The sequence below is a fragment of the Harpia harpyja genome, chromosome 5 (genome assembly GCF_026419915.1).
Source record: "Harpia harpyja isolate bHarHar1 chromosome 5, bHarHar1 primary haplotype, whole genome shotgun sequence".
NCBI classification, from domain to species: Eukaryota; Metazoa; Chordata; class Aves; order Accipitriformes; family Accipitridae; genus Harpia; species Harpia harpyja.
Window position 1 is genome coordinate 4,994,712 of NC_068944.1, and position 24,969 is coordinate 5,019,680.

The 24,969-nt window shown below is 39.1% G+C and overlaps 1 protein-coding gene across 3 annotated transcripts in view; it reads right to left on the reverse strand.

The window, feature by feature from the left end:
* Positions 1-24,969, reverse strand: part of EPB41L4B (erythrocyte membrane protein band 4.1 like 4B) — a 173,736-nt gene that overhangs the window by 88,655 nt on the left and 60,112 nt on the right. For 2 of the 3 annotated variants that reach the window (XM_052787703.1, XM_052787702.1), the window contains exons 3-15: positions 21,614-21,656; positions 19,292-19,370; positions 15,805-15,849; positions 14,941-14,993; positions 10,570-10,690; positions 9,846-9,933; positions 9,191-9,279; positions 8,788-8,857; positions 8,446-8,615; positions 8,233-8,342; positions 6,116-6,146; positions 5,571-5,604; positions 4,316-4,383 (exon numbers count right to left, since the gene is read on the reverse strand). In XM_052787703.1, coding sequence (XP_052643663.1) covers positions 4,316-4,383; positions 5,571-5,604; positions 6,116-6,146; positions 8,233-8,342; positions 8,446-8,615; positions 8,788-8,857; positions 9,191-9,279; positions 9,846-9,933; positions 10,570-10,690; positions 14,941-14,993; positions 15,805-15,849; positions 19,292-19,370; positions 21,614-21,656 — 1,001 coding nt within the window. Of the gene's footprint in view, positions 1-88; positions 1,526-4,315; positions 4,384-5,570; positions 5,605-6,115; positions 6,147-8,232; positions 8,343-8,445; positions 8,616-8,787; positions 8,858-9,190; positions 9,280-9,845; positions 9,934-10,569; positions 10,691-14,940; positions 14,994-15,804; positions 15,850-19,291; positions 19,371-21,613; positions 21,657-24,969 lie in introns of those variants that run through there. The other variant, XM_052787704.1, reaches the window with a different exon arrangement.

Here is a 24,969-nt window from a genome sequence, read left to right on the forward strand (position 1 = left end):
CAAAACAGGTACAAGCATAATGTGTATCGTATCTCTCTCCCCTCCCCCCAAATCTTTCAGAAATCAATAATGCATCATGATCAGAACAAGAAGATTGAAAATTTTTATTCGTACTTAGCACATACAGGAAAGATCAAAACAAATATTAAAAGATAGAATTTGTAAACAAATATATTTCACAAAAGTTATACACTGTCAAATTTGCTCTGAAAAAATTCATGGTTGTAACCATTTATAAATGTGTATTTATCAAAATCAAGTTAAAAACTACTTAATTTTTAAAATATCCCAAATGAAGATTCATTCATTCCAACAACTTCAGAGAGACCACAGATGTAAGGCCTAATTAAAACAAATGCACGAGTGAAGATGGCACTATGATTTCCAGTATAAAAAACAGAAAAAAAAAAAAAAATATCGGCAAGTGATCAAAATGCCAGCCAAACCTATTTAAAGACCTAGGTTTGTAAAATATACATTCAACTTTGCAAACGTCTAACTTTAAAAAAATAGAGCTATTTCACTAGATCATCGTCATCTTGTAGTGTACCGATTAAGAGTTGTGGTTTTGAATCCACTCAGAGAAAAGTTATCGGTAGGTAGTTTTATGCGATTGTATAGTTCACTTCCATAATCACATTAAAAATAAGAAGACAGCAGCACCCTTTCAGCAAGGATTCATTTTTAACATTCTTGCCTTTATAGCAGCAGGTATGGTTTTGGGGAATGCTATCAATATGATCAGTAAGTCAAAAAAAAGGAATACACGTACTCCATGAAGTTTATTATAGTGTTCTTTCCCTATACTTGTTTTCAAAGTTAGGCAAGCACCTCTGTTTTTGCTGTGGAACACAAAAATTAAAAACAAATGACACCCAAACCTATGACTACCTCAGTAGGCTCCCTTTGTTGGTGGTCCACAAGCCATTTTGATTGCCAGCGTGAATTCTGTTTTTAACTCCCTCCAATCTCCTATTTGCACGTCAACTAAAAAACAAAGTTTCTCAAACTTCATCTATTAATTTGACTCAAAAGAAACAAGGTTATAAAAATAACTAAGGCACAAATGGCTGATCTTCAACAGCAGGCAGAGGGTCACAGATTCAAAAGTACGGTAGAATGTAAATCTCCAGAAATACTTCTGGTCTCCGGGCACTGGAAATTCTTACCAGCTTTCACAAAAGGTTTTTCAAGATTTTTTCCAAAGATACGGAAAATACTTTTCCCAAGAATGTCCATGAACACGAAACAACGATGGATGTACATACAAAGACACGCACTTTTTGCACAATACACTTTGAACATACTGCAGACAGACAAGGACCATGGAATGCAATGATCGTCTAAGATGGCAGGTGAAATGAAGATGGCTGTTTTTCAGAGAGTCGTCATGAGTTTATCTTGGTACACCATGCTTTGGACTCCTCCTAAATTCTTCTGGTTCTGTTCCTGGATATATCGTAAACTGCTGTCCTCTCCACTTGTGGGGGGTTTCCAATATGGCCTGTCATCATGATAGGGTGGCCTGTACCATTTGCACAGTTATTGGTTAGTGAGAGATGGAAGTAAACTTAGGAGTGCTACACAGTAACATGAGTTCATCCAGCAAGTGCTAAGCATGAGTAGGGTGTGATGGGCAGCTATCGGTAAGGGAAGGAAAAGGTGGCAGACCTATAGGTCTGATGCAGAAGCCACCGAAGCAACTGGGAATCTTTTAGCTGATTTCAAAAGGCTTTGAATTGGAGCTCAGTCATTAAAAACCCTCTCTGTTTTCTAGTGTTATAGACAAGTGCCGTGCATCAATGCTCCTGAGGGAGGAGGAGGCTGTAAGAAAACTAAATGCGTACAACAAGTAAAATAAACCATATCATGCAAAAAGTTGAGCTCATGGCAATATATCCTTAAGGTCTAAAAAATTAAGAAAGGCAATCCTATTAAGAATGAGAACTGCTCTTCTGTAAATATTGCCATTCCTTCAGTGCTGGTGCAGTTAATTACACTGAAGCAGCCTGTAAGTTACATAGTCACATTTTGTTAGGATGAACGCCTAGAGTCTATAGTTAGTACAGGTATTCCTCTGTGACTATGTAGTGAAACTTGCAAAAGAGAAAAATTATTTTTTCCTTATTTGTTCATTACTTATTGCTGCTTAGAGATATTAACCTCAATCATTCCTACAGTGCCTCCTGAATCATGGGGGGTGGGGTGGGGGGGTGGTGCATGTAAATAAATACATAAAAATTTTGACCAGTATGTAGGAAACCACAATGTTTAAGATTCCCTTATTACCAAACTGAAGTGCACTTTTTATTTTATTAAGCGTTTTTTTTATGCTAGCAGAAATACAGGCAGGTTTAGATTTTACCTTTTTTTTGAGATATTCTAAAGTTACGTAATGACAACTGTTAATTGGAATGAATTTTCTCAGAAGACTGAACATTAAGTTAACTGCAAACAAATAATTTCACCAAAAGAATTTTACTAAGGAAGACTGAGACGCAATTCCACATATTATTTCACAAATTACCCAACAAAACCCCCATATGTAAGATGTATTGCACAGGTAGTTTCATTTCAGCCCTTGGCCCATTCTAGACTTGCATGTCCAGCAGAAAGAATTTCATGCATCTGTGGTTTGATCTCAAGTTCATAGCTGGATGGATTAAGCTTTTTCAAATCAAGCTATCCAAGATGTTAAAACATCCAACTCTTCCACTTTGACTCCAAATAAGAATAACTTGAAGCTTCCACTTCAACCGTACACTTACACGCTTCTACCTGACTGGGACAAAAATTCTAAGCACTTTTTCTACTGAGCTTGCACGACTGAGCTTTTCAGTACATTTTTTAGCCTTACAAGCCTAGCTATTTAAAAGCCATTGTTCATATTTCACTGACCTTGATCTTTGCCCAGGCAGTGGAAGGGCTGAAGGGGGAGGTTGTCTACACATATTACAATACATTATTGTGCTTATTTCAGTATCGCTCTGCTCCAGGGTGAAATATTTGGCTTTAAAATGTTACAGACTAGTACCGTGAGCGAAGAAATCTTTCGAAAAATTTCATCAAAACCTCAAATGATTTATAAAATCATTAACCTCCCTCAGTAATCACTCTTTTGTAATGTGAAATTGTACATCTTAAATCACACAGAATTAAATGGACAAGTAAACCCTCAAAACAGGAAGAATGCTGAAGTACAGGCAAAGTTAATTACCCAATTTAAAGTTTTCTGTTTCTAGCATAAATTTAGTATCTGTTTTACTGCTGATGGCAGGAATTTTGAGAGGACAATGAGTATGTCTGCTTCTCTGCCTAATAAGTATTTCTAATAACATATGTGCCTTTTCCCTGCATTCTCAGACTCAAACTCAGACCAAATTGTCTTTTCATCCATTTTAAGCTCAGCCTCATCTCCAGAGCCTGCCTACACTAAGAACAAAGTCTACATATCTGATGTAAGAATATAGAGATAAAAATGTAAGATGAATTGGAATGAAGATTAGGGTATTGGTATTTTCCAGTCAAGACAGTAATAATTTGTCTAAAAAACTGAGTAACCTAAAAAGGATACTTTTTATTAGGATAAAGTAGCAGCTGATTTTTATCACATGTACATGTACAGACATATCCACCAGCAGGTGCATGCCTCCACTGTGCTTTCCACCAAGCTGGTTCTAACTCGGACTGAATTTATTCCAAAATTTCTTTTCACTCAATTTCTCTCATTAGTAGTTACAAAATAAAAAAGTATGGTGAGAAAGTAGCACAACAGCACATACAGGAATATTTTTGTGAAACAGTTCTCAAAACCTCAATGTTATAATTTCACTAACGCTAATTATCAGTAAAGTGCCATTACACTGTTCCACGTACATGTCATTTTTCCATATATATTTCTGCAAAAGATGAAAAAAGTGCTGCAATGCAAGAACCTGTTCACTTGCAACTTAACTTTACCCTAAAATGAGTTTCTTCTTTGTTTTAGGAGATTAAACACTGATCAAATTGCAATTAGTTTTATTGAAGCTACTAAGAATCTTCCCATGCTACATACTCCCTACAGAAATACACTGAAGTTGTATTTCAAATTCTGAATTAAAATCAACCTGAAAAAAATTTTCATCAAGATTAGGACATTCCAAAGCAAAATCTAAACAGAAATTATTTAATACTGCCTCTACATCACGTATTTCTAACTTCTGTTTGCTTTCATGTGCAGAAAATTGCCCAATACGTCCACCAAAGCTTCATGCCAACAGACTAAGATAAAGAAAGAAGTAAACGTCTTTTTCACAAAGTGAAGATTGCTTACCTCACATTCACAGGTGTATGTGGATGCCAGTGTGGCTGAGCAGGATGTATATTTGGATGATACTGTGGCTGCAAGTGAAAACATTGAACCTGGTTAATTAAATCATATAAAAACTCCCTATTAACTTTAACTTTTTATTTTCCTGGGGCCATGAGGAACATGCTCCCTGTGAGCCCTAGAAACCCCACTGTTTCAGACCTTCTCCTGTGCCATTGAGCATATACATGAGACCTCTTGGTGATGAGCTTGCTCATTAGGACACACTCATGGGAAAATGCAAAGAAAATTGCTTTGCTGTTTGAGAGACAACCTGGCACACCAAATGCTGCTCATAGAAAGCACATCAAAAGAATGTCAGCTTTAATCAAAGGTGGAGAGTGAGAAAGGTTACTATTGTAATAGCAATCTTCAGAAGGTCACCTATCTTTGGTGACAGCATTTCTCTCTCATATCCATAAGATCTTGAGAAGAAACAGTGACACAAAATCACTAGTGAGGCTTTTAATAAAAACAAGTGCTAAAACTAAGTTCTCGTGCACACACTCAGGTTGGATGAAAGCACAGCTTGCTTTCTCAGTAGCACTGACTGCTAGTCTCGCAGATAAAAAATGGGCAAGGTTTTTCACTGAAGTGTATAAAGGAGCTTGTTTAAAAAAAAAAAAAAACAAAAAACAACAAATAAACATTTGACCAGCAATGAACTCCTTAAGTGTTGTGATGGGGAGATAATTGCAACTTGGAACTTGTTGTCATGGATCATCCAACCTGAGAGGCTGCTCTACATAAAAGCTTGCTCACAGAGCAGTCTCCTGAGGTCCATCATATTCACAGTCCCAAAGGCTTTAACCTGGGAAGGGAAGGGAAGGGAAGGGAAGGGAAGGGAAGGGAAGGGAAGGGAAGGGAAGGGAAGGGAAGGGAAGGGAAGGGAAGGGAAGGGAAGGGAAGGGAAGGGAAGGGAAGGGAAGGGAAGGGAAGGGAAGGGAAGGGAAGGGAAGGGAAGGGAAGGGAAGGGAAAGAAGGTGGCAAATGGAGTGTATTCAGCTTACAGAGCATCCAAGAACACAGGGGAAGAAAGAGCAGAGTCCCTCCGCTTTCCCCTTAACTCCCAATGTGATGTTGTTCATTTCTGAACCACCTCAAAGAATCTCACCCCAGTGAAAAAGAAAGGGGAGCAAACCAGCTGTACTAGAGCAAAAATATTTACGACTAAATAAGAAAATGACAATATTCTCCTCAACAATTGTTATGCTCTTACCTGGTAGTTATGGACTTCAGGAGTATTTTTAGCACTAAGGGAGAAAAAAAAAATGAGCTTTTATGTAATCAATACATCTATGTCACAATTTCCTATAGTTCAGGGTTCTACTCTTCAGGGAAGTATTACAGTGAAATAAAATTCTTATTCTTAAGGACATCAATATTTTATTCAAGATATACACCACAGCAATTAGAGTGCAAGAAAAAGGGGTGCAAAATTTTTTTCTTCATTTTCCATTTATGAAACAGGAACAAATAATGCTAGATAAGTTAGCATAATAGCAATGAGCAGAAAGGAAGTATGTTTAACTTTAGTCTGATCTCAAACACAAAAAGGAAAAAAAGATTTAAAAATGGAAGCACTTAAAGTCTCATAGGCAGTCCCCAAGAAAAATCTGGTGCTGAATAATGAGAGATCCCAAAGCAATTCATCTCACACCAGAGAATTTGCTTCGACAAATCCTAATGCAGAAATGGTCTTCAGAATCCTTTTTGCCTGACAACAGCAACTGAGAGGTAGAGAGAACTTGGGCAGTCACTTACCACAGCTGTGCTGCTTTCACAGGATTGTTTGCTTAAAAAGAAACAAACAAAAAACCTTAAGACAGGTGAAAAAACCTTAAGACCTGTGAAATATCAGTCATTTTGCAGCTATTGTGATTGGGATGTTACACTACAGCTTAAGCAAATCCTCATACAGACATATGTGCACAAATGCGTCAGAATCACAACTGCAGCCCTGTGCTTTCTAGCATTCCTGTGTGAGTACGCGAAGTATGAGGCAGACACAAACCTCCCTCTGTTTCTTCAAGGGGCAAAGCCTGTCAAAGATGACAGCAGACAGAGTATTCTTCCCAAATGTCACAAAAGAAGGACTTTTGGCAGAGTAAGTTCTGCACAACCAGAACACTACTCTTCTCACCTTGCTGCAGCTACCATGTCAATACCATCGAGTCCCTCGGAAATCAGAAGCTACCCCTCACAGAAATTTTGCATCTTACAGAAACCAGAGTATTCCTGAAGCTGGTAATGGCCTGTGTCTTATTATAGTGAACGATGGTAGCCAAAAAAAGCCCATCAGTTGAGAATACAGGAAGGCATTGAGCAATCTTGAGCAACAAGGTCTTGGCTTGTGCTTTGGACGGGCTGGAAAGAACAGTGAAGGTGGCAGTTGAGTAACTGGGAGGTATCTTTTCCTTTTCCTGACAAACAGCTATTTCTCAAGAGCATTGAAAAACTGCTGAGTGATACAGCTGAAAATCCAAGTCTTTGCTGAATTCAGAAAGTGGATGACAAACTTAATGAGACACTGTAGAAGTCTCAAAGAGACCGAGCTAGGACAGAATCCAATGCCTGTGGGCTGCAACTAGGTACGGGTCTTAATGGCCAAGAGATGCGTGAAAGACAATAATCTAAAGGGAGTTTTTGCATTAACTTAACAAACATGCTGTTGAGCTCTCTGGAGGGAGATCATCTGGGGGTGACAGAAGTTCTGCCAGGCTGCTATGCACAGCGAACTAAACTGAGCATAAACCACACTTTCTCCCTTCTCCCCACATCTCACAGACAAAAGTACAGAAGCACTGAGACCCAAGTTATAACCTGCAGGTCTGACAAATCCTGTTATTGTAAAAATAATATTAAAATAATCCATTTTTCCACTTATGAAATCATCCACACTTACCATATCATTGACTCTCATGTATCACGTAACAGTATCTCACAAATTTAATAAATTTGCATTTCCGCAAAAAACTGACACGTACTAAGGAAAGGGGGGGGGGGGGGTAGGGTGGGTTACAGCCTCTAGAAAGCATGCATGCTTGCTACCCTTTTCCCCCTATTGTACATGAGAAACAGAAGTGCCCCCATAACACCACCACAAGGACTTTTCATGGAACTGAGATTCATATTCTAGGAATACAAAGGAGTGCAAAGACATCCTAAGGGAATGTCAGCTCATCCTGCTCCATACAGCAACTACACCTCCAGCCTCAGGTAATACAGAATTTAGAGGGGGTTGTCTTGCAGTGCTCCTTCCTAGGTTTTTCTACAAGGAATAAAAATCTCAGCTGAAGTTTTGAAGGACAAATGACAAAACCACAATGGAAATCAATTCCTTGTCATTCCATTCAAATTCAACACATTTCAAGTCCCAGAGAAAACTAGTTAAGGTCAGAGTCTGGACAGGTGAATAACGTGCCATTACTGTCACGAAAGCAGCAACAACTGCATAATGAGACTGCTCAATAACCCTAGAACTGTCTGGCTAGATAAGCAAGTCAGTGAGGCTTTTGGACACTGCTCCACTCTACATGACAACTGCACTTCTTCAAAGACAATGTTACATGCTTTCCCTCATTGAGTTTGATGCAACTTTCTTTCCTCCTCAACAGAGCAACAAAAGAAACCATAGGTACCTTCCTCTCCATAGATGGGGGATGGAAGAATTAAGTGTAGACAGAGATTAAAAACAGTAGATACGAACAACGGACTCTGACTCCGGAGAAAAAAAACATGTAAAGTCTGATTTTTTAGGTGGTCTGACATGTTTTTCTTTTTATACTGTGGTACAGATTTTATGCTTGTAATACAACATTTATATGAGTTAACAGGACACCTGCATGACTGGTTCAGTGAACACATGTACAAACATTTACCCTTAAAAGTTGAATGCCTTCGAGAAGGATATCGCTTGCTGGGCCTTCTTTCAAATGTACTAGTCCTGCGTAATCTTGTCCCATGTGTTGCTTGATACTCTGTCCGCCCACTTAAAATACAGAAATAAACAAAGTTAACTACTGCCTTTTGCTGGATGCTGTACCCGCTCCTTTGTATAAACACAAATATATTGCTGTTACTTCGCTAAATACCTGAATCTGAAGCGTGATCCCAGCCTTATGAAGTCGGATCTACTAGATTTACTATTTGCTGGGGCTCGCAATCTGAAGAAAGCATGGTGCTCCACTGCACACTTCCACAAATGTTTGCACGTTTTGGCACTGTCTAACCGGAAAACAAATGTGTGCTCTTGCTCTCTGCCCTAAATGCAGAAACAAAAGCTTTGGAAGTTGGCATGCATGGTATTAGTTACTGTCTTTGGCAGGAGAAATACAGCCTGGGCCAACAGTGTGCTGAGCCTCCCTTGTGTTCTCACCAGCCTGAGCACACAACACACTTTGTCGGATCAGGCCCAAGTAAGGGAAGAAAGTTACCTGTTCATCATCTTCCACAACCACAAGCGTTAGTTTGCTCTTTTTAAAGTCCATTTTTGTGATTTTAGGCCTAAACACAAGAAGCAAAAAGAAAATTAATGGAAAAATGGCATTTTGTAATCTAGGACCATCCCCCAAAATGCAAGGGGGATTTGCAATCCTGGAACACACTTCAGGAATTGTAATAGAAATATGATTTACTGGAAATGTCACTATTTTTCAACAAATAATTCACATTTGAGAGTAGTACTTCTAGCCAGGCCAATTTACCTTCAGATTTAACCTTGATATTTTAACCTTGCAGATTCAATCTATATTACAAAATGTAGTCAAGATCCCATTACATAAAGGAGAAAGATTTCAGCATTTTAATAGAAAGGAATATAACACAAAAACAGATTACCAAAAGAATAAGCCTATTTTGTTGGCTCCTTCAAAGATCAATATGCCCGTTGGTGTCAGTCCAAGAGCATATTCACAACCATCTCTTCCCTGCAAGCAAGAACAGAATCAATAATCAATTATGCCATTAGCAGTGTAAATCTTACTACAGTAGTATGTCAAAATCCATAGGCTTTAAACTAAACAATAAGGTTTGCGTATTTTTTTAACATTACAGAGCAGAAGAATATGCATCTGTATTGGGTGCAAACTGGCGGGTTTTGGCAACAGGAGGCTGCAGGGTGCCCTGCGTGGGAAGAGGCTGCGTGCTGCCCCAGACGGCTCCGATGTGGAAACGGCCCCACACCAACACTGCAGCCAGGGGAGCCCACACCTCGGCTCACCCGTGTTTAACAGCAAGCAGTAGCTGCCAGGGGAAGGAGGCACAAAAGGAAAAAAAAAAAAAAAAACGAGGGACATGGGAAAAGGCATGTGGAAAGGGACACTGTGGGGGACGTGGCTGGAGATGCACTCTTGGGAGGAGCCCTGCAGGAGGGAGGGAATTCTGAGGGACCACAGCCCACAGGGCAACACCACAACAAGGACATCCCGAGGGACTGACCCGCACCAGGGCAGGGACCCCACATTAATAAAATAAAGTAGTACGTGGATCTTACCTTAACTACATGCATATCTACACCATACATTTCTAGCCATTTAGCTTTGTTCAAGTAGCACAATTCAGCCTGCGCCGGGCTCTTTCCCCTAAAAGCATAAAATTTATTTATGCTTTATGGTAAGACATTTTTGTCCGTTTTAAATGTTTTAAAATTCATTCCCCTAACCCTTTCCTTTGGGTCCTCAATCTTAATGACACTAAATGGTATTTCAAGCTTAGCTTATGTTTTTACCCTCTTCTCTCCAAATGAAAATAAATCAGAGGGACAAAAATTGAAAAAGGTCTAAAATTGCCAATAAGGATGAAAGTTCAGGTAAGACAGAATCACCAAAATGTACCATATTTATTAACAAAAGACAGGAAAAAGAGTTTGCTACTACCCTGAACATAAAACTTTATATGTGCATGTGTGAAAGGAGAGAAAAAGAGAGAAAGAGAACTGTTTCCAACATAAACAGGAAAAAGATCTGTTTAAACTGTTATGAAATGATCTAAATAAAAACAAATTAAAAAAAGTAAAACTCACCCCACCAACCTTCCTTAATTACCACTTGCTATTTCTAGGGAAGGGGAGGGCTCAAAATCTATTTACAGTACTTCTCAACTGACAAACATAATCATCATTTCACATCTGTTGAAGGGGTTCTTGTGGACATATTTGACTTTGGAAGAGAAGAAAACCTCCTCTTGCTAGAGACACCACTCCCACAAAGGTACCCTACCTGCACTCTTTCCACTTCTGAAAAATGTCAAATTCCATTGTTTCAGTCTGGTTTGGTGCAAACCTGAATTCAGACACGAGTTCTGGTGTGTGCTCGGGGTGCTCACACTCTCCCAGCTCAGCTGCAATCAACCAATGGAAAAATTAAAAACATAAAGATTATGGGACGACCAGAAACATTTAATTCCATAATCTCCACAAAGACAATGATAGTTTGTAAGTTTTTAAGTATGTTGTAGAAGAATGCACTTGTGCCGATGTTGTAAGTTAACACCCCCCAGCCCCGGCAAACTCAAGCTAGATTGTAAGTTAACCGCTTGCCCCCGCAAACACAAGTCAGATTTTACAGCAAAAGTCAGACAAATGCATTTGCAGGAGCAGTGTAAGGTTATGGTACAGAATTCTGACATTCAAGAATGTTAGAACTAAACCAGCTTAACTAAAGCCGCTTCTCTGGATTTTAAAGCATTTAAAGGAAATAAAGTTTCTATTAAAACCAAAAATCAATGCACTACTGTTTCAGAAGAGGTTACTTTGAAACTTCCTCTCATTGCAATGAGGTCATACTTTTCATTCCAAAACTCTTCCCATTCTGTTGCATGCTTTGTTACATTACTGTTCGTGTCAAAACATGAAGGTAATACCTAGTCTCAAGAAACCAGTGACAAAGTTGTGGGTTGTTTTTTTTTTTAAACCACAGTGGTGGTGTAATATTCTGATTAAGTAATTTTTAAGGAAAGAAATGACAAAGCATTAACATAATTGAGGTGTCACTTTCAACTTACTTGCTTAGGGCATGGTATCTTCTTTTCTAGGAGCAGAACACTTGCAAACTCTACCGAGCTCAGCAGGAGATGCGAGCGCCAAGCATCTCAGTGACCGACACCCCTAACTGTCTTGCGCCTGCGACATGCTTTGCTCCTGGAACCTCTTAGCTATACAAAGAGGCTGTAACGTCACTGCCTCGGGACTGTGAGACAAACATCAGTGGCAAATACACTGTACAGCAATACTGTGTGTCACCTGACATATGATGTGATTCCAAACCAGGCCTTTGTCAGTCAGGGTTTCTTGACTACTACTACTACAAAAAAAAAAAAAAAAAAAAAAAAAAAAAAAAAAAAAAAGGCACAGGGGGAAATTAAATCCCTTGAAGAAAACAAGTTTTCTTGCTTCAGGGCAGTTTTATACGTAACAGTTGCAAAAATTTAGTTCACTCTCCGTCTTCAAAAATACCTAGCATGATACATTAGAACATAGGAAGTTACATTCAAAATGCAATCTGTTGACTGATACACCTACTAGGTGGTTTTGAGCACTTGAACTTCACTCAAGCATTTAGCATTCCTCAGGATATTAAACAGATCGAGTTCACCGATCTTCATTTCTAAATACCGCCTCACACACATTTTTTTCTCTTCAACGGTAATCTTCCATGGTGAGTTACAGTATTCTTATCTACATGTCTTTAACAGAGATATCGCAGCTCTGTTGCTGTTTCATCTAAGTTGGAAGCCTATTTAACACAGATGATGCTAAGAATTACTGGCAGTCCAGTCTCCTCTATATAAGAGGGAGCCACAACAAACATTAGCAAGGAGGACTTCAGTTTCTTACTTTTCTTCCCCTGAAGTTTGATGTGTTGACAACTATCTAGGAAAAACATGGGAGATTTCTCTACTAGTTCACTGAGAGGGAAGGTGGGGAATGAAGGCTGACTGTGCCATAAAGAGGATGTGTAAGGGTGAGAAGAACCGTGAGCACGTAGGACAAGATACACAGAGAAGCTAGGGCAGAAGTATTAAGTACAAGAAAAATACCACCCTTGTTTCTCAATACCTGCACTCGCTGTTTATCCACTTTCAGGCAAACAAACAACGTCATTATTTTGATCTCTAAGAAACAAGTCTTGAGAGTAAGAGCCAGTAAGAGTCTCACCAGCTCCCCACACAGGGCAGAAGGGCAGCAGAAGAAGGGGGAAGCGCGGCTCCATAGGAGGATGCTCTCCCTAGTGTCTTTCCTGGTGGAATTATGTTCCCTGAATGGCTCAGCAGCACTAATATTTTTCAACACAAGGGCACAGCAGAGGACCCGTCTCTTCATTTGCAGTTTTATGACAAAGCATCATGCTTTGGCATGCCCCTTCTCTGGTCTTTTTCTTTTTGGTTTTTTTTTTGGGGGGGGGGGGGGGCAGGGGGAGGTGTTACGTAACTTGCTTATATACATTATCTGTGTTCTTTAATAACTGCATAAACTGGGGGACATTTTTAAAAGGAAGTTTCCTAGAAAGTTTTTGAAAACTGGAAAAATATGTTTGTCTGTAAATATATTGTTGATTCTTTTACAGAAGGAAAAAAAAAAAAAGTTTGCACTATCCCATGAAGATGTCTTATGATTAGAACTGAAAACTGGAGATCTGAGAAAAAGTTTTCCTTTTGAGTTTTATTAGTAGTTTCAAAAGTATACCTAGTTAAATACGAAAGCCACGCAAGACTCATGAGGTAGTTAACTTATTCTAACAATGGTGATTCAAGTTTGATGACAACCTTTCTGCAGATAATCCCTAAGCAAAGCATACGCTTATGTATCTGCTTCACAAGTTACCCCATACTGCAAATCAATGTTATTTGCTACGGAAGTTTCTTCACTGGACTGGCAACAAACCAACAATTTACATTTGCATGGTGATTTGCACAGAACACCAGCCTTGGAAACTGTTGTTTGAAACAAAGAAAGAATTACTGTAACAGAACAACTTCCTTGAAAAAGAAAATGTATGAAGTTTAAAGCTGTCCCGTCAAGAGAAAAGGCTTTTCTTTCAGAGGGCTTAGAGTACCAATTCCTGAATAGCCATTTATAACTTTTTCTTTACTGTTAGGAAAGCCACACTAAGGAGCAAGACTGGATTTTACAGAGTAAATGTAACCTGCTGAGGGGGGAATAATCATTTGACATTTCTTTGAACTCTTCTGCTTAATTAAGTTTCCAATGCCAATAAAATGTAACAAACGTTATACCAAAGAATGCTAATTATAGCATATGTCAGCAGAGATAATAAATTAGTTGCAATAATGAAATAACTTTGGAGAAACTTTTTGTGATGATGTCAAAATAGTGGAAAACTGAACTGAAAAAAAGACAGCAGGAAAGTATAAAAGTGTCTTCCCCCAGACAGTGTCAAGAAGTGTTAGTTTTGGTACCTAGTTGGAGACATTATAAACATGATGGATAGCTATTGTATTACATTTACACAGTAATCACAGGTGTCAGTTACTACCCAAAATCTTGAGGCATCAACCTATTATTCTTTGCTTGGTTGTCCTTGCTTAGACCAGGGGTGAGGTTACCGGTGTTTTTATCTGTGGAAACGGAGGCAGCAAATCAAATACGGGCTCCAGATTTTCTCCATCTCAAAAAGATGAACAGAGTTTGCCTGCGGCAGTTCTTTGCACACCTAACAGTCAGAGCTGTGCCAGACTGGCGCAGAAAAATAACCCACTGCCCTTTAGATTTACATCTGTTGCTGTTCGGAACTGACTTCCCAGTTTTGACTGTCAAGTCCATCTAGAATCACTGAGTTATCTCCATTGCTGTATTAAACTAAGAGATTCTGCCTAAGCACTCCATGTGCCATTGCCAACCACCAGCAGAACAGGAAGAGTATTTTTCATTTCGATCCGTTTTGCTGCTGATATGCATAGAATGGACCAGCTCACTGCACTTTCTTTCAGAAAAAAATGAACTTGATTTGGAATTCATTACACAAGTTTTCTTCCCATCTGCAAAATAAACGGCCTGAAATGGAATGAGTATTTGTATTAATGTATTCGCAGCAATAAAAAACCCCCCGTTTTTCCTACAATAAACTAATGAAACCTAGTGTCCTAAGGTTGTTGTGGTTTTTTTTTTTTATCTTGTAACCCTTGCTCCTGACACAGAAGTACTCTTAGTTCTTACCTTTCTATATAATTTTCTCTTCTCCAGTACCTGCCACCTCCTCCCTCACGCTCTGTAACCATCTCCCATGTGGCTGAAGTAGTAACACTGTGCACACACCACAGCTTCTCCCTCAGTGGGGAACTATTTGGTGTCTGTCTTCCCCAGTCAGCCCCTGGTTTCCCTGAAATCTTTGTCTATCCATGCCTTTGAGGCTCCTTCCCCTTGGCAAGCGTGCCAACGTTGGCTCACGTAGTTCAGAAGTTATGAATGAAGGGAAGGCAGGAAAACGATCTCCCTAAAATTCTTCTCCTCAGGTAAAGGAATGGCATTTATATATCATCAGTGAGAAAACATTAGTAACAAAGAGTGAAAAGAAACTAGTAGGTGAGTTTTTTAATACATTAAGACAAACCACTTTCAAAAGATTGCATACCTTGAAGACACAGAGCTGCTAGTTCAACAGCAGTTTCATACGGGCATTTCAGTCTTAAAAAGAAAAAAAAAGCTATAGAAATCATGTCTTTTTTCTCAGTGAATGCTTCTTGCAATAAAGCTGAAAAGTAGTCTAATATAAGAAATGGAAACATTAACTTCCACAAGCTATTAATGATATGAAACATCTACAATTGATTTTTACTTGCATATGATTATTTCCTAATTTGGTACATTCTAATTACTACTAAACACATGATACGCTCCACCATAAAACAAGCTTGAACTAATAGAGAAAACATTAAATAGACTAAGAAACCATTTTTGCTTCAACACTATATTTTAGAACATAGCATTTTAAGTTTTTGGGGGTTTGAAATTTAAAAAAAAAAAAAAAAAAAAAAGAGCAGGTGTGAATATATTGGCCAGGGTGAGACTATAAACACACAAAATATTTTTGCAGGGTTGACCTGTACAGAAAGTGTTGCACTTCATCATCTTTTCCTCCTCTACTTTACCTACCATACCGAAAAACATGGTAAGCCCATGTTACATTTTCAAGTCATAAAAACCAGGACAGTCTTTGCTCTCTTTATACATGTCCATCACCTGGTCAATCCATCAAAGCTCTTTACCCATTCTATTTGTCAATAATATAGTCATGATGCACACAAAGTCATGTTATCTCTGTGTTCTAAAGGAAAAAAAAAATGCATGTGGAACTGTAAATCATGTTTATAATCTGTGCAGGAATATCATAAAGAATTAAAAAGATGATGCAGTTAAAAGTAAAATTTTAAATCACTAAGAGATTAACTATTATAAATACCGTAAATTACAGCTGTAAGAGCAAAGATATACTTACTTCCCTGAAAGAATGTCTTGCCGGAGCTGTAATACAAACAGGTACCTGACAAATAAAAATTAGGGAAGTCAAAAGTATATATAATGTCATCTTTCTAGCCCCAATAGCTGGAAAAATATTCCAATTCATTGAGCAGTCACAACATTTTCATTAACTCGCTCTTAAAAAAAAGGGGCCTTTGGGATCACTCAGATACACCCTGCAACCTTCAAAGTTCCCATAGCTTTCACTAAAATCAAAAAGAAGAGAACATTTTTTACCTACTGGCTGTGTTCAGGACGTTGTCCAAAGCCTTGCTGTTTAGAGATGTGCTCTATCTGAGCATACACCACAGCCACCTAAATGTTATTATTGACACTCCAGTGTTCTCCTGAACTGGGTCTTGCCCAATTCATGCAAGAATTGAACTAGAGAATCTAGAGCCAAAAATGCAGATAAAGGCATGAAGACTTCAGGGCTACCTTCTCAAACACAAATACTGAGCATGGGGAAAGCCCAAACTGGGCAAAAAGGAAAAGCTCAGACTGAATTTTCACTTAAAATAGCAGAAAAGTTCTGAACAAAAGCAATCTGAATTCCATAGAGCCCACGCATTTATTTAGGAGGCCAAGCAGGAATTTACAGCCTTCAAACTAGCAGTATTTTAAGCTGTTGCTAATCTTCAGTTCTAGGCATGCTTCATGTTTCACAGCCGCTCGAGAGTTGGGGTTTGCGGCATGCAGAAGTGCCCCAGGTCACGAAGAGCTCTGTACAGGACAGGATGGCAGAGGCAGGCTCTGCACTGCTCTGGACACTGCAGGGTGAGGCTTGCGACGATGAGTGGCTTGAGAAAATAAAGCATGAAGCACTACTGAGTCAACCCAGTAAAGGCAAACATCAACTTCTCCTATCTTTACAAAGGATGCTATGAAGACCAAGTGTTTTTCATCACAGAGGACGTGCTGTGAACATGGTGAAGGATGAGTCGTTGGAATCAGACAGGAAAACAGATATGAAAAGGAAGATTAAAAAGACTTCTCATGATACTCTAAAGCAGAATCAGATTTATCCATGCCAGCTCTGTGTCACTTCTCTGATTCACCTACTTGTCTAATACCTGACTTGCCACACAAACCTGGGTATCTGCATGCAGAGATTAAGGGCAGACAAGTATATTTCCTGTTCTTGCTGTTTTCCCCTAACGATGCACAACCCCCTGAACTCTTCTAAATTTGCAAGAAAAATCTGGGCAGTGCTTCTGTCAGTGTCAGCTGGCCTGTGCAGGGCTGCAGCTCTGCTCTGGTTGGTACGGCTTACTCTTGCTCCTTTTCTGCACTCTGACAAGCATTGCCATCTCAATTGTTGATATTCCAAATCAGTAAAATACCTTAGAAAATTCTCCACAACACACATGTACAGACACATTCCTCTGTTGGTTTTCTGACTAAACTAACTAATCGAGTCCCATAAAAGTGACAAAAGATGTCTTCCAAAATGCACTGGATTTCAACTGTGTTTTTAAATTGGAAAAAGATAGAGTGGGTGAAGGATTTCAATGCTTCCCCATTACTGTGCTAATTATGAGAGTGTGATGTTCACAGCTTCAGTAGAAACTGGAGTCTACTAGAAAACAGGTCTCCACAAGGAATTTCAAACACCCCCCCAAACCAGGCCAGTTCATGGTTGCTGTTAATGATCATTTTTCTTCCTCCTCTTACTCCCATTCGATTTCGCCTTGGAATAATTCTGAGTATATAGTTGTTAATCCTCACTTTTTACTCAACAAGCCACCTGGAAAATATGATCCAACCAGCATAAATATTCTTAAGAATCCAGCAACATTCAAAATTACTTTCCCCAACAAAAAAGGAAAATGCAACTATTTGTTCACTGTAAAATCAATTTCCAGCTCATTTTCATTTTCCTTGCATAGTTTCACAGTGGTCTTCTGTCAAGCTTATAATTAAAAAAAAAAATTGTTCGTAACGCTGACAATTTAGCTGACTAAAGTGTTTTTCTAATTAAAATAGTCTTCTGAAATGTCACCTTTCAGCAATAATTAGATCACAAAACATCAGAGGTTAATACTTACAGAGGAAATGTCTTACTTGATCACAGCAATGATCACATAGCTGAGAAACCCACATCTCGCAGTGACTAGGATCATATACTTCAGAAGATTAAGCAAGAAATCTCGTGGTAGACAGTAATGGAATAATTTGACCACAGAGAGAATGCAATACTTGTCCAACATCACCCTGATGTATGAAGACTTACATCCATTTTCAGAAAATATATATTATTCCTACTAATTTAACTGCATTTTCTCATTAGAGAATCCCCCAAATCATCCAGGTTTTTGGATCCTCTAAGATCTTATACTCAATTACATAAGCGGCAGGGAGTTCTATAGGTTAATTATACATCAGCTGGCAATATTACCTTTTATTGAATTAACACTGCTGCACTAAACTGATAATGGATATTAAAGCCTCCATGTCAGTATCATAAGGTGGTGACAATTAGCTCTTTGATCTTGTCTCAGGCAGTGAAAAAAAAATACATGGTCAACACAGCAGATAGGAGACAGTAAACGTATGCCTGCAGGCATAAGTTTAATGTAAACATCACATGCACACGAACTACAACAACCAACAATCTTTAAACATCTTAGGCTGACTGGGAGTACACTGATTATTGCCAACCAAATTAGAAGACATAGAAAGTGCCCTACGGTGAGAAACAGAACAACAAAAAAAGATAAAATAACATTAAGATAGATGATTACTATACAAAGACGACAAAGTTGGCAGATACAAAAGTCAACCCTTTTCCTCCAGCTGCTCTTTTCCCAGTTTTCAGAATATTCGCTAGATCACACCAGGGTGCTTCGAACTGAGCAAGGTATAGTCCTCACAGCTCAGAAAACAGCCCACCAGAATGAAACGAAAGACTTCCAGGTATTCTAAGGTGACTTTATACAATGCAGTCCTTACACCTTTTGCACCACAGAGAACTCGTGGCGAAGTGAGATTCAGCCAACCAACCAAGAACTCAAGCTGTCTATTCCCACAATTCTGTGGCCTTTATACCATTACTAAATCACCCCCAAGTCTCAGAGCAAGTGGGACAATGCAGAGCACTGGTATTTTAGCAGGACACGATGGAAAGTCCTCCCAGAGGTATGGCAGGTGTCGCTGGTGTAAGGAGCAGCTGTCTCCCAGCTGCAGCTCTCCCCACCCAACGCTGCCTTTCTTTGCTAACTTCAAAGCACCAGAACACAGCATCTCCTATAGACTAAAACACTTGGGAGAGGCCCATGAATGGTTTCTGGCAGCAAATAAAAAAGGTTATGTTTCTCTGACAGTAGGAAAACACCTAAGAAGTCAGACAAAATGACCACTCTTAGTAAGAAAGCTCAAATCACCTGCTTATAGTACCCCCATGTACCTTAGATGTCGTATTTACCCCTCTGCCAGTCACCCAGTTAACCATGCATAGTTCCTACCTTGTAAACTCCTCATGAAGGTTGTTCGGTTCCGATGAATAGTACTTAATTCGAAAATGCAACGTGTACGGAGGTCCAACTGTATATGCAGAGATTTTAAATGGGGGAAAAAAAAGTTTACACTAGTTGCAGTTCTGCTAAGGCAGAACAACAGCCACCACCCCACAACCCAAGAAACCCAAAATTAAGTATGTTTTTCAAATTCTTCAAAGAAGCCAATATTTCATGTTTTTTAATTAAAAAATACATGAAAAAAAGATTAGATGATTACCATACTTTATGATACTCTAATCATTAGATTAATCAAGCAATAGTCCATTTGGCAAACACATTTTTGTTAAAAGTCCCGCAGCATCCTGTGAATGACAGCAAGTTCCAGGTACGCTGCCTGTCGCTGGGGGCAGGTGGATATGGAAGGGGGAGGGTGATGATGCTTCTTACCAGGCACAAACACAACTCCAAAAAAGCCCCACCTAATAGATTGGCTTTCGATTGATACATGCAAATGAGAAAAGGTAAGAGAAATAAGGTGAAAGTGCTGACAAGGACTCTGGAAGGCACCCATGAACACAGAAAGCTAACAAATTCCAGGAATTGGAGTTGTAAGAATTGTTATTTGCTAATGCCAGAAGGTGAACGCTAGGTCTGACTTTCTATGTAACACAGATAATAAAATGTTACCCAGCTACGATGAGACTGTGACCAACGCATCCTTATCTGCCTAAGCCTCACCTTCCAGACTAACAGCCTGCTGGTATATTAAATGCTGGAAAAAATGACTCTTTTTCACGCCTTTCTAAGGTCTTCTGTAACCCGGCATCAACACAGTATATATGTGCCTGTTAATGATTCATTCTACTAAACAATATGCAGCCAAAACTCTAACAATTAGAGCTTTGACGTTGGCTCCAACAATAGCTCCTAGAAGACAGGTTGTAAGTACCCTAGGCTGACAGTTAGGCACCACTGGTAAGGTCTGCATCAGCAAGATAATGACTCTTACCTGCTCACTGCTGGGAAAAAAAAAAAAAAAAAGAGCAGTGAGCAACATCCATCATGAAAGAGGAACTCTTCTCAAAGCACCTGCTGAATGTAAGGTAAAGAAAAGTATCCTGTTGTGAGACAGACCTTTACAACACTCATCAAATTGCTTCCCTCTTCAGCATTCCTCAGGGCAGGGCTTGGCCAATTTATTTTAAAAACAGGCCCTTCACAGATTAAACACAGACAAACCAGTGCAACTAAACTGGTTGAAGGTGCCACAGAACCGTTGATTTTCCACATTTTAAGACAGATCAAGAAAAGGACAAAGCTATTGCAGAAAGCGCACCTGCAAATCACTTAGTCACTTGAGGTAGTCTGTGATGTGATGAAAAGGTGAGAGAAAGCCAACCACCAAAACCTTACCCATAGCAGCTATCTTTACCATCTATTCTAGCAGACTGACACCAACACACCACGGGGTAAAAGCAAAGTGTCCTAAAGGTCTTTGAAGAACTCCACCATTTACAAAAATCATCTAGATATTTGGATACTTATCAGAAAGAAAGGCAAAGCACCACTGAAGCAATCAAGACCCATCTCTGTGAGGTCCTGCAAGGGGGTCAACAATTTCCTTGCAAAATGCTGTATTTTAATCTCACAGAAGCGATATTATCAGTTGGCCTATGGCTGTTGCCAACTGCAGTACATTAACAAAACACCGTTAGTGCCGATGCTGTACTGTATCCAAGCCTGCAACCAGATTATTAGAGATCCAGGAGCAACTTGCCTGCCTTAGCCGATTACAACAAAAAACTCAGTGGCCAAACCCAACCCCTCCACCCAAAACTCCCTTTGATGAAACAGCAGGTATTTCTGCTGGTTTTACTCATAATATACAAAAAAAGAGGTTAACCGTTACTCAATGAAGTATTTGCCATTTTCTCTTTGGGGAAAAAAAACCAAAAAAACAAACAAAAAAAACCCCCAAAACCAACCAAAAAACCCAGAAAATCTGTTCTGGATCAGAAGCAGTGACAGAAACAGCAATCTGTGTCCAGGCAACCTGATTTCACAGATCAGGCTGACATTACCTGGCAACCTACTCTGCCTCAGACAAACAGCACATGTTTAACGAGGGCTACTGAAGGCTGGTCTATTGCTTATAAATGCTCTTGCATTTAGACATGTTACAGTCAGCCAATTAGCCATTAAATTAAATCTATTTCCTAAGAAATATTTATTCCTTTAAAGGCCATATTTAAACATTCACAATCACATTCAAATACTTTAAGTTCAAATTCTTAAGGAAGTAACAAAATTGGCAGACATGGTACTTACTTTTTATTTGCTTCTTAATGAATTTTGAATGGTCCAACCAGTGCTAAAAAAAGAAAATCCACATTTAAAAGCAGGTCCATTTCAAGATTTTGTTGACACAATAAACTAATTACAGTAAAATTTAACAGATAAAAATCTCTTAGAAGGAAATATGGCCATATTTATTTGCTAAACTTCTACACATTTGCAAAAGTATTTATTTGCACATTTACCAACTTACCTTCTTTCATGGGGGAAAGCTTGACTAAAAAAATGCATCAGCACTGCCAGAGAAGTTTCACTTTTCCAGAGAGGAAACCTCAAAATCCAAAGCCACAAAGCAGTGGTGTGTAAGGAAAATACCCTTTTGTCCCTAGGTTTAATTGTTGCCCAAGTGCCCCTGAGGACAGCAGGCCAAACCCCTGGGTTTCAGTCTCCTTTCAATGCCCCTGTTTGATGGAGAACCTCCAGAACCTGTACTGTCCTGCCTTCCATTGCTCCACAGCCAAGTTTTTTCAAGATAAGGATGAAGAATTAACCCCCACTAAAAGCATTTTTGGAAACATTGATGCATACCCCCCCTCCCCTTTTTAAACTAATGGCAAAAGATCTTGAATAGATGCAACTATGATGACAAAAAAGTATGCTTCCCAGCAAAGTTCGTGCAGTCTCTCATCAATGCAAGCTGCATCCACAGAAGAGTAGCAATAAACACTCTCTGGTGTAAATTTAGCTTAAATCTTTGACTGTTTCTGCGCAACGTCCTACGCAAGGCTGCAATCTGATGCGAAGCAACCCCATGTAAATGCTCCTGTCGCACAAGGTAATAAACCAGCATTTGGACTTCCTTGAGATAAATGTTTTTCTATCTTTATGTATATATTTATTTCAAAATAATAAACTAGGTACTATGGAACAAAATCTTAGGAGAAAAAAAACTCTTTCTTCCTCCCTGTTGAAGCATTCATGCTTTCAGAAAAAGGAGGATCTCTGAATGACTACTTATCATTCCACTAACACCATGCCACCATGGCTAAACAAATGTGAAAAATTATTTGTTGGATAGTAATGCTGGTATTTATTTACTAAGTATGTCCTAAGCCAAGGCAAAAATTTATTTATCACAGGTACAGAAGAGTCTGACAACTTACAATCCTTGAGGTAAATAAATCTCACAAAAAAAGGAGAGAAAGAAGGAGAAATGGAACAATTATTCTGAAGGTGCTTTTATTTGCATGAGACTTGCTAGAGTCCCTTAGGTGAGGCTGCCAAGGAATCCATCCTTACAATTTGAGAAATCTCTACCAGAGTGGAAATAAAACATTACAGCAGCTCATACAAATACATTCCTTAGAGTTGGAAGTAATTTATTCTGTCTCTACTTTGCTCTCTTATGAAGAATTACACCAGAAACCACAGCAGTTCACAGAAGCTTTGTGAAATTTCAATTTTTTTGATAAGGAAACAATATCAACATTGAAACTTTGCTTTTTTTACTGAAATTATACAAGTCTGTTACTTTCACACCTCCAGGGCAGATTAAGTTTTTATGCTTCAAATACCTAGCTACAAAAATGTCTCTCTCCTCAATATTTATTTTGGCTAAAGATAAACCACTCACAAATATACTGATTCCATTAAAAGAAAACTTTAGCTTCATGTTAAGTAAAACCAAACATGAATAACATCTATAGTACAGGCAAAAATCCTTCAATAACTTTTCATCTATGGCTCACGTTAGTACCGTGTTCAGAAATAAGCACCGCACAACCTGAACTACTAAAATTCCCAGTGAATTAACAGCTGATAGTCCCAATCTTGGAATATGGTGTCCTAGGTGTATTAAAACTCAAATAACAGCAAGTTTCAAACTGATTATTCTTAAGTGTAAATACTTCAAAGAAGGTTTAAAAATAACTAACAAGACTCTAGGAACTACTTGCGCAGACCATTAAATGAGACCATAGCCTAGGCAGGAAGCTATCATTCATTCTCCGTACCCAAACAGCCAGAGGCAGACTGCTCCAGGAGATAAACACAGCAAACATTAAACTCATCTCTCCTCAGAAGCAAGAACCCGTTTTACCCTCAAGCCACATTGCACATCATGGCTGTGCGTGATGTGGCCACCACACAGATCACAAAATAAAAATACAGAGGTAGGAGGACATGGACTGGCAGTATTATTGGCCCAGTACCGGCAGAATTATTGGCCTACAAAATAACTATTTGATGGAACCACAAAAAGCACAAGCAAGTCACACATGCAATTACCATGATATCAGAAATAATTTGAAACCAAGAGAAAATTTTGCAACGCAATGTTTTGCGTGAACCTTCATGAAACCAGTTATTACCATTTCTAATATGCAAACAGTCTCTGAATAAACATATAAAACAATGTGGCTGGGGATACCTCTTATCACAGTTTCAATACACAACAGCTCCTGAAAACTTTGGCCTTGTTTTGACAAGGGTTTTGTTTTGTTTTTTTTTTTAAATATACTGACACATTCAATCCAGAAGTCTGACGTTCAGCATCCAGATTCACCACTACATGATGTAAGCAACCTCTTAAATGCAGTTAGTAGTTTCAGCTGGCTCTTGCAAAAATCTCACTGTATGCAGTTCCACACATCTTCCTTTTGCAGTCATGGACCCCTACAAATAGTACTGCAAGTTATAAAATGTCGATGACTGTTGCAAACGTGCTTCTGTGAAGTAGCAACAATAGGCACCCAGCTGTCCTGTGCCACCTCTGCAATTCACCATGTCTCCCTAGAAACACCATGACCACTGTTATCAGGAGACAGTAGGGTCCTTCTTTGTTCATCTCCACAGTTGGACTGACTCAGCTCCAGCTTCCACTCCAGTGAAAGGTTCCCCTTCTCATGAAAAGGCTCTCAAATGCTTCAGCTATTCCCACCTCCTGCCCTTCCAGAGGTCTTGGTAAGACCAGCAACTCGATTCATTTGAAACAAAGGAGGAGTACTTTTCTCCTGCATCTTCTAAATGTATCAATCAAACATCCCATCCGTGCTGAGGCTCGCCATCCGTTATTCCTCTGTTGCAAACGCTGCTGTTCTGAAGAATCCACTTCATCTTTACTGGACACACTCTGCTAACCCTTGCGTGCTTTTGTGAAACCACTCAAGTGCATGCATCTTTTTCCAATGACAAAGTGTAGTGTCAACTCATCTTTGTCATAACCTAAGTATGTTCAGTCACTGGTTTTTGTGGACTCCAGTTTTATGATCCCCATGCCTTCATCTCCTGCCCCCCCCCCAGCTTAGTTCTGTTTCTAACCTTTAATACTTGTAGCAATATGAATGTTCTATGGCATCCATTCTGTGAGAGCACCAAGCCTCAGCTATAAA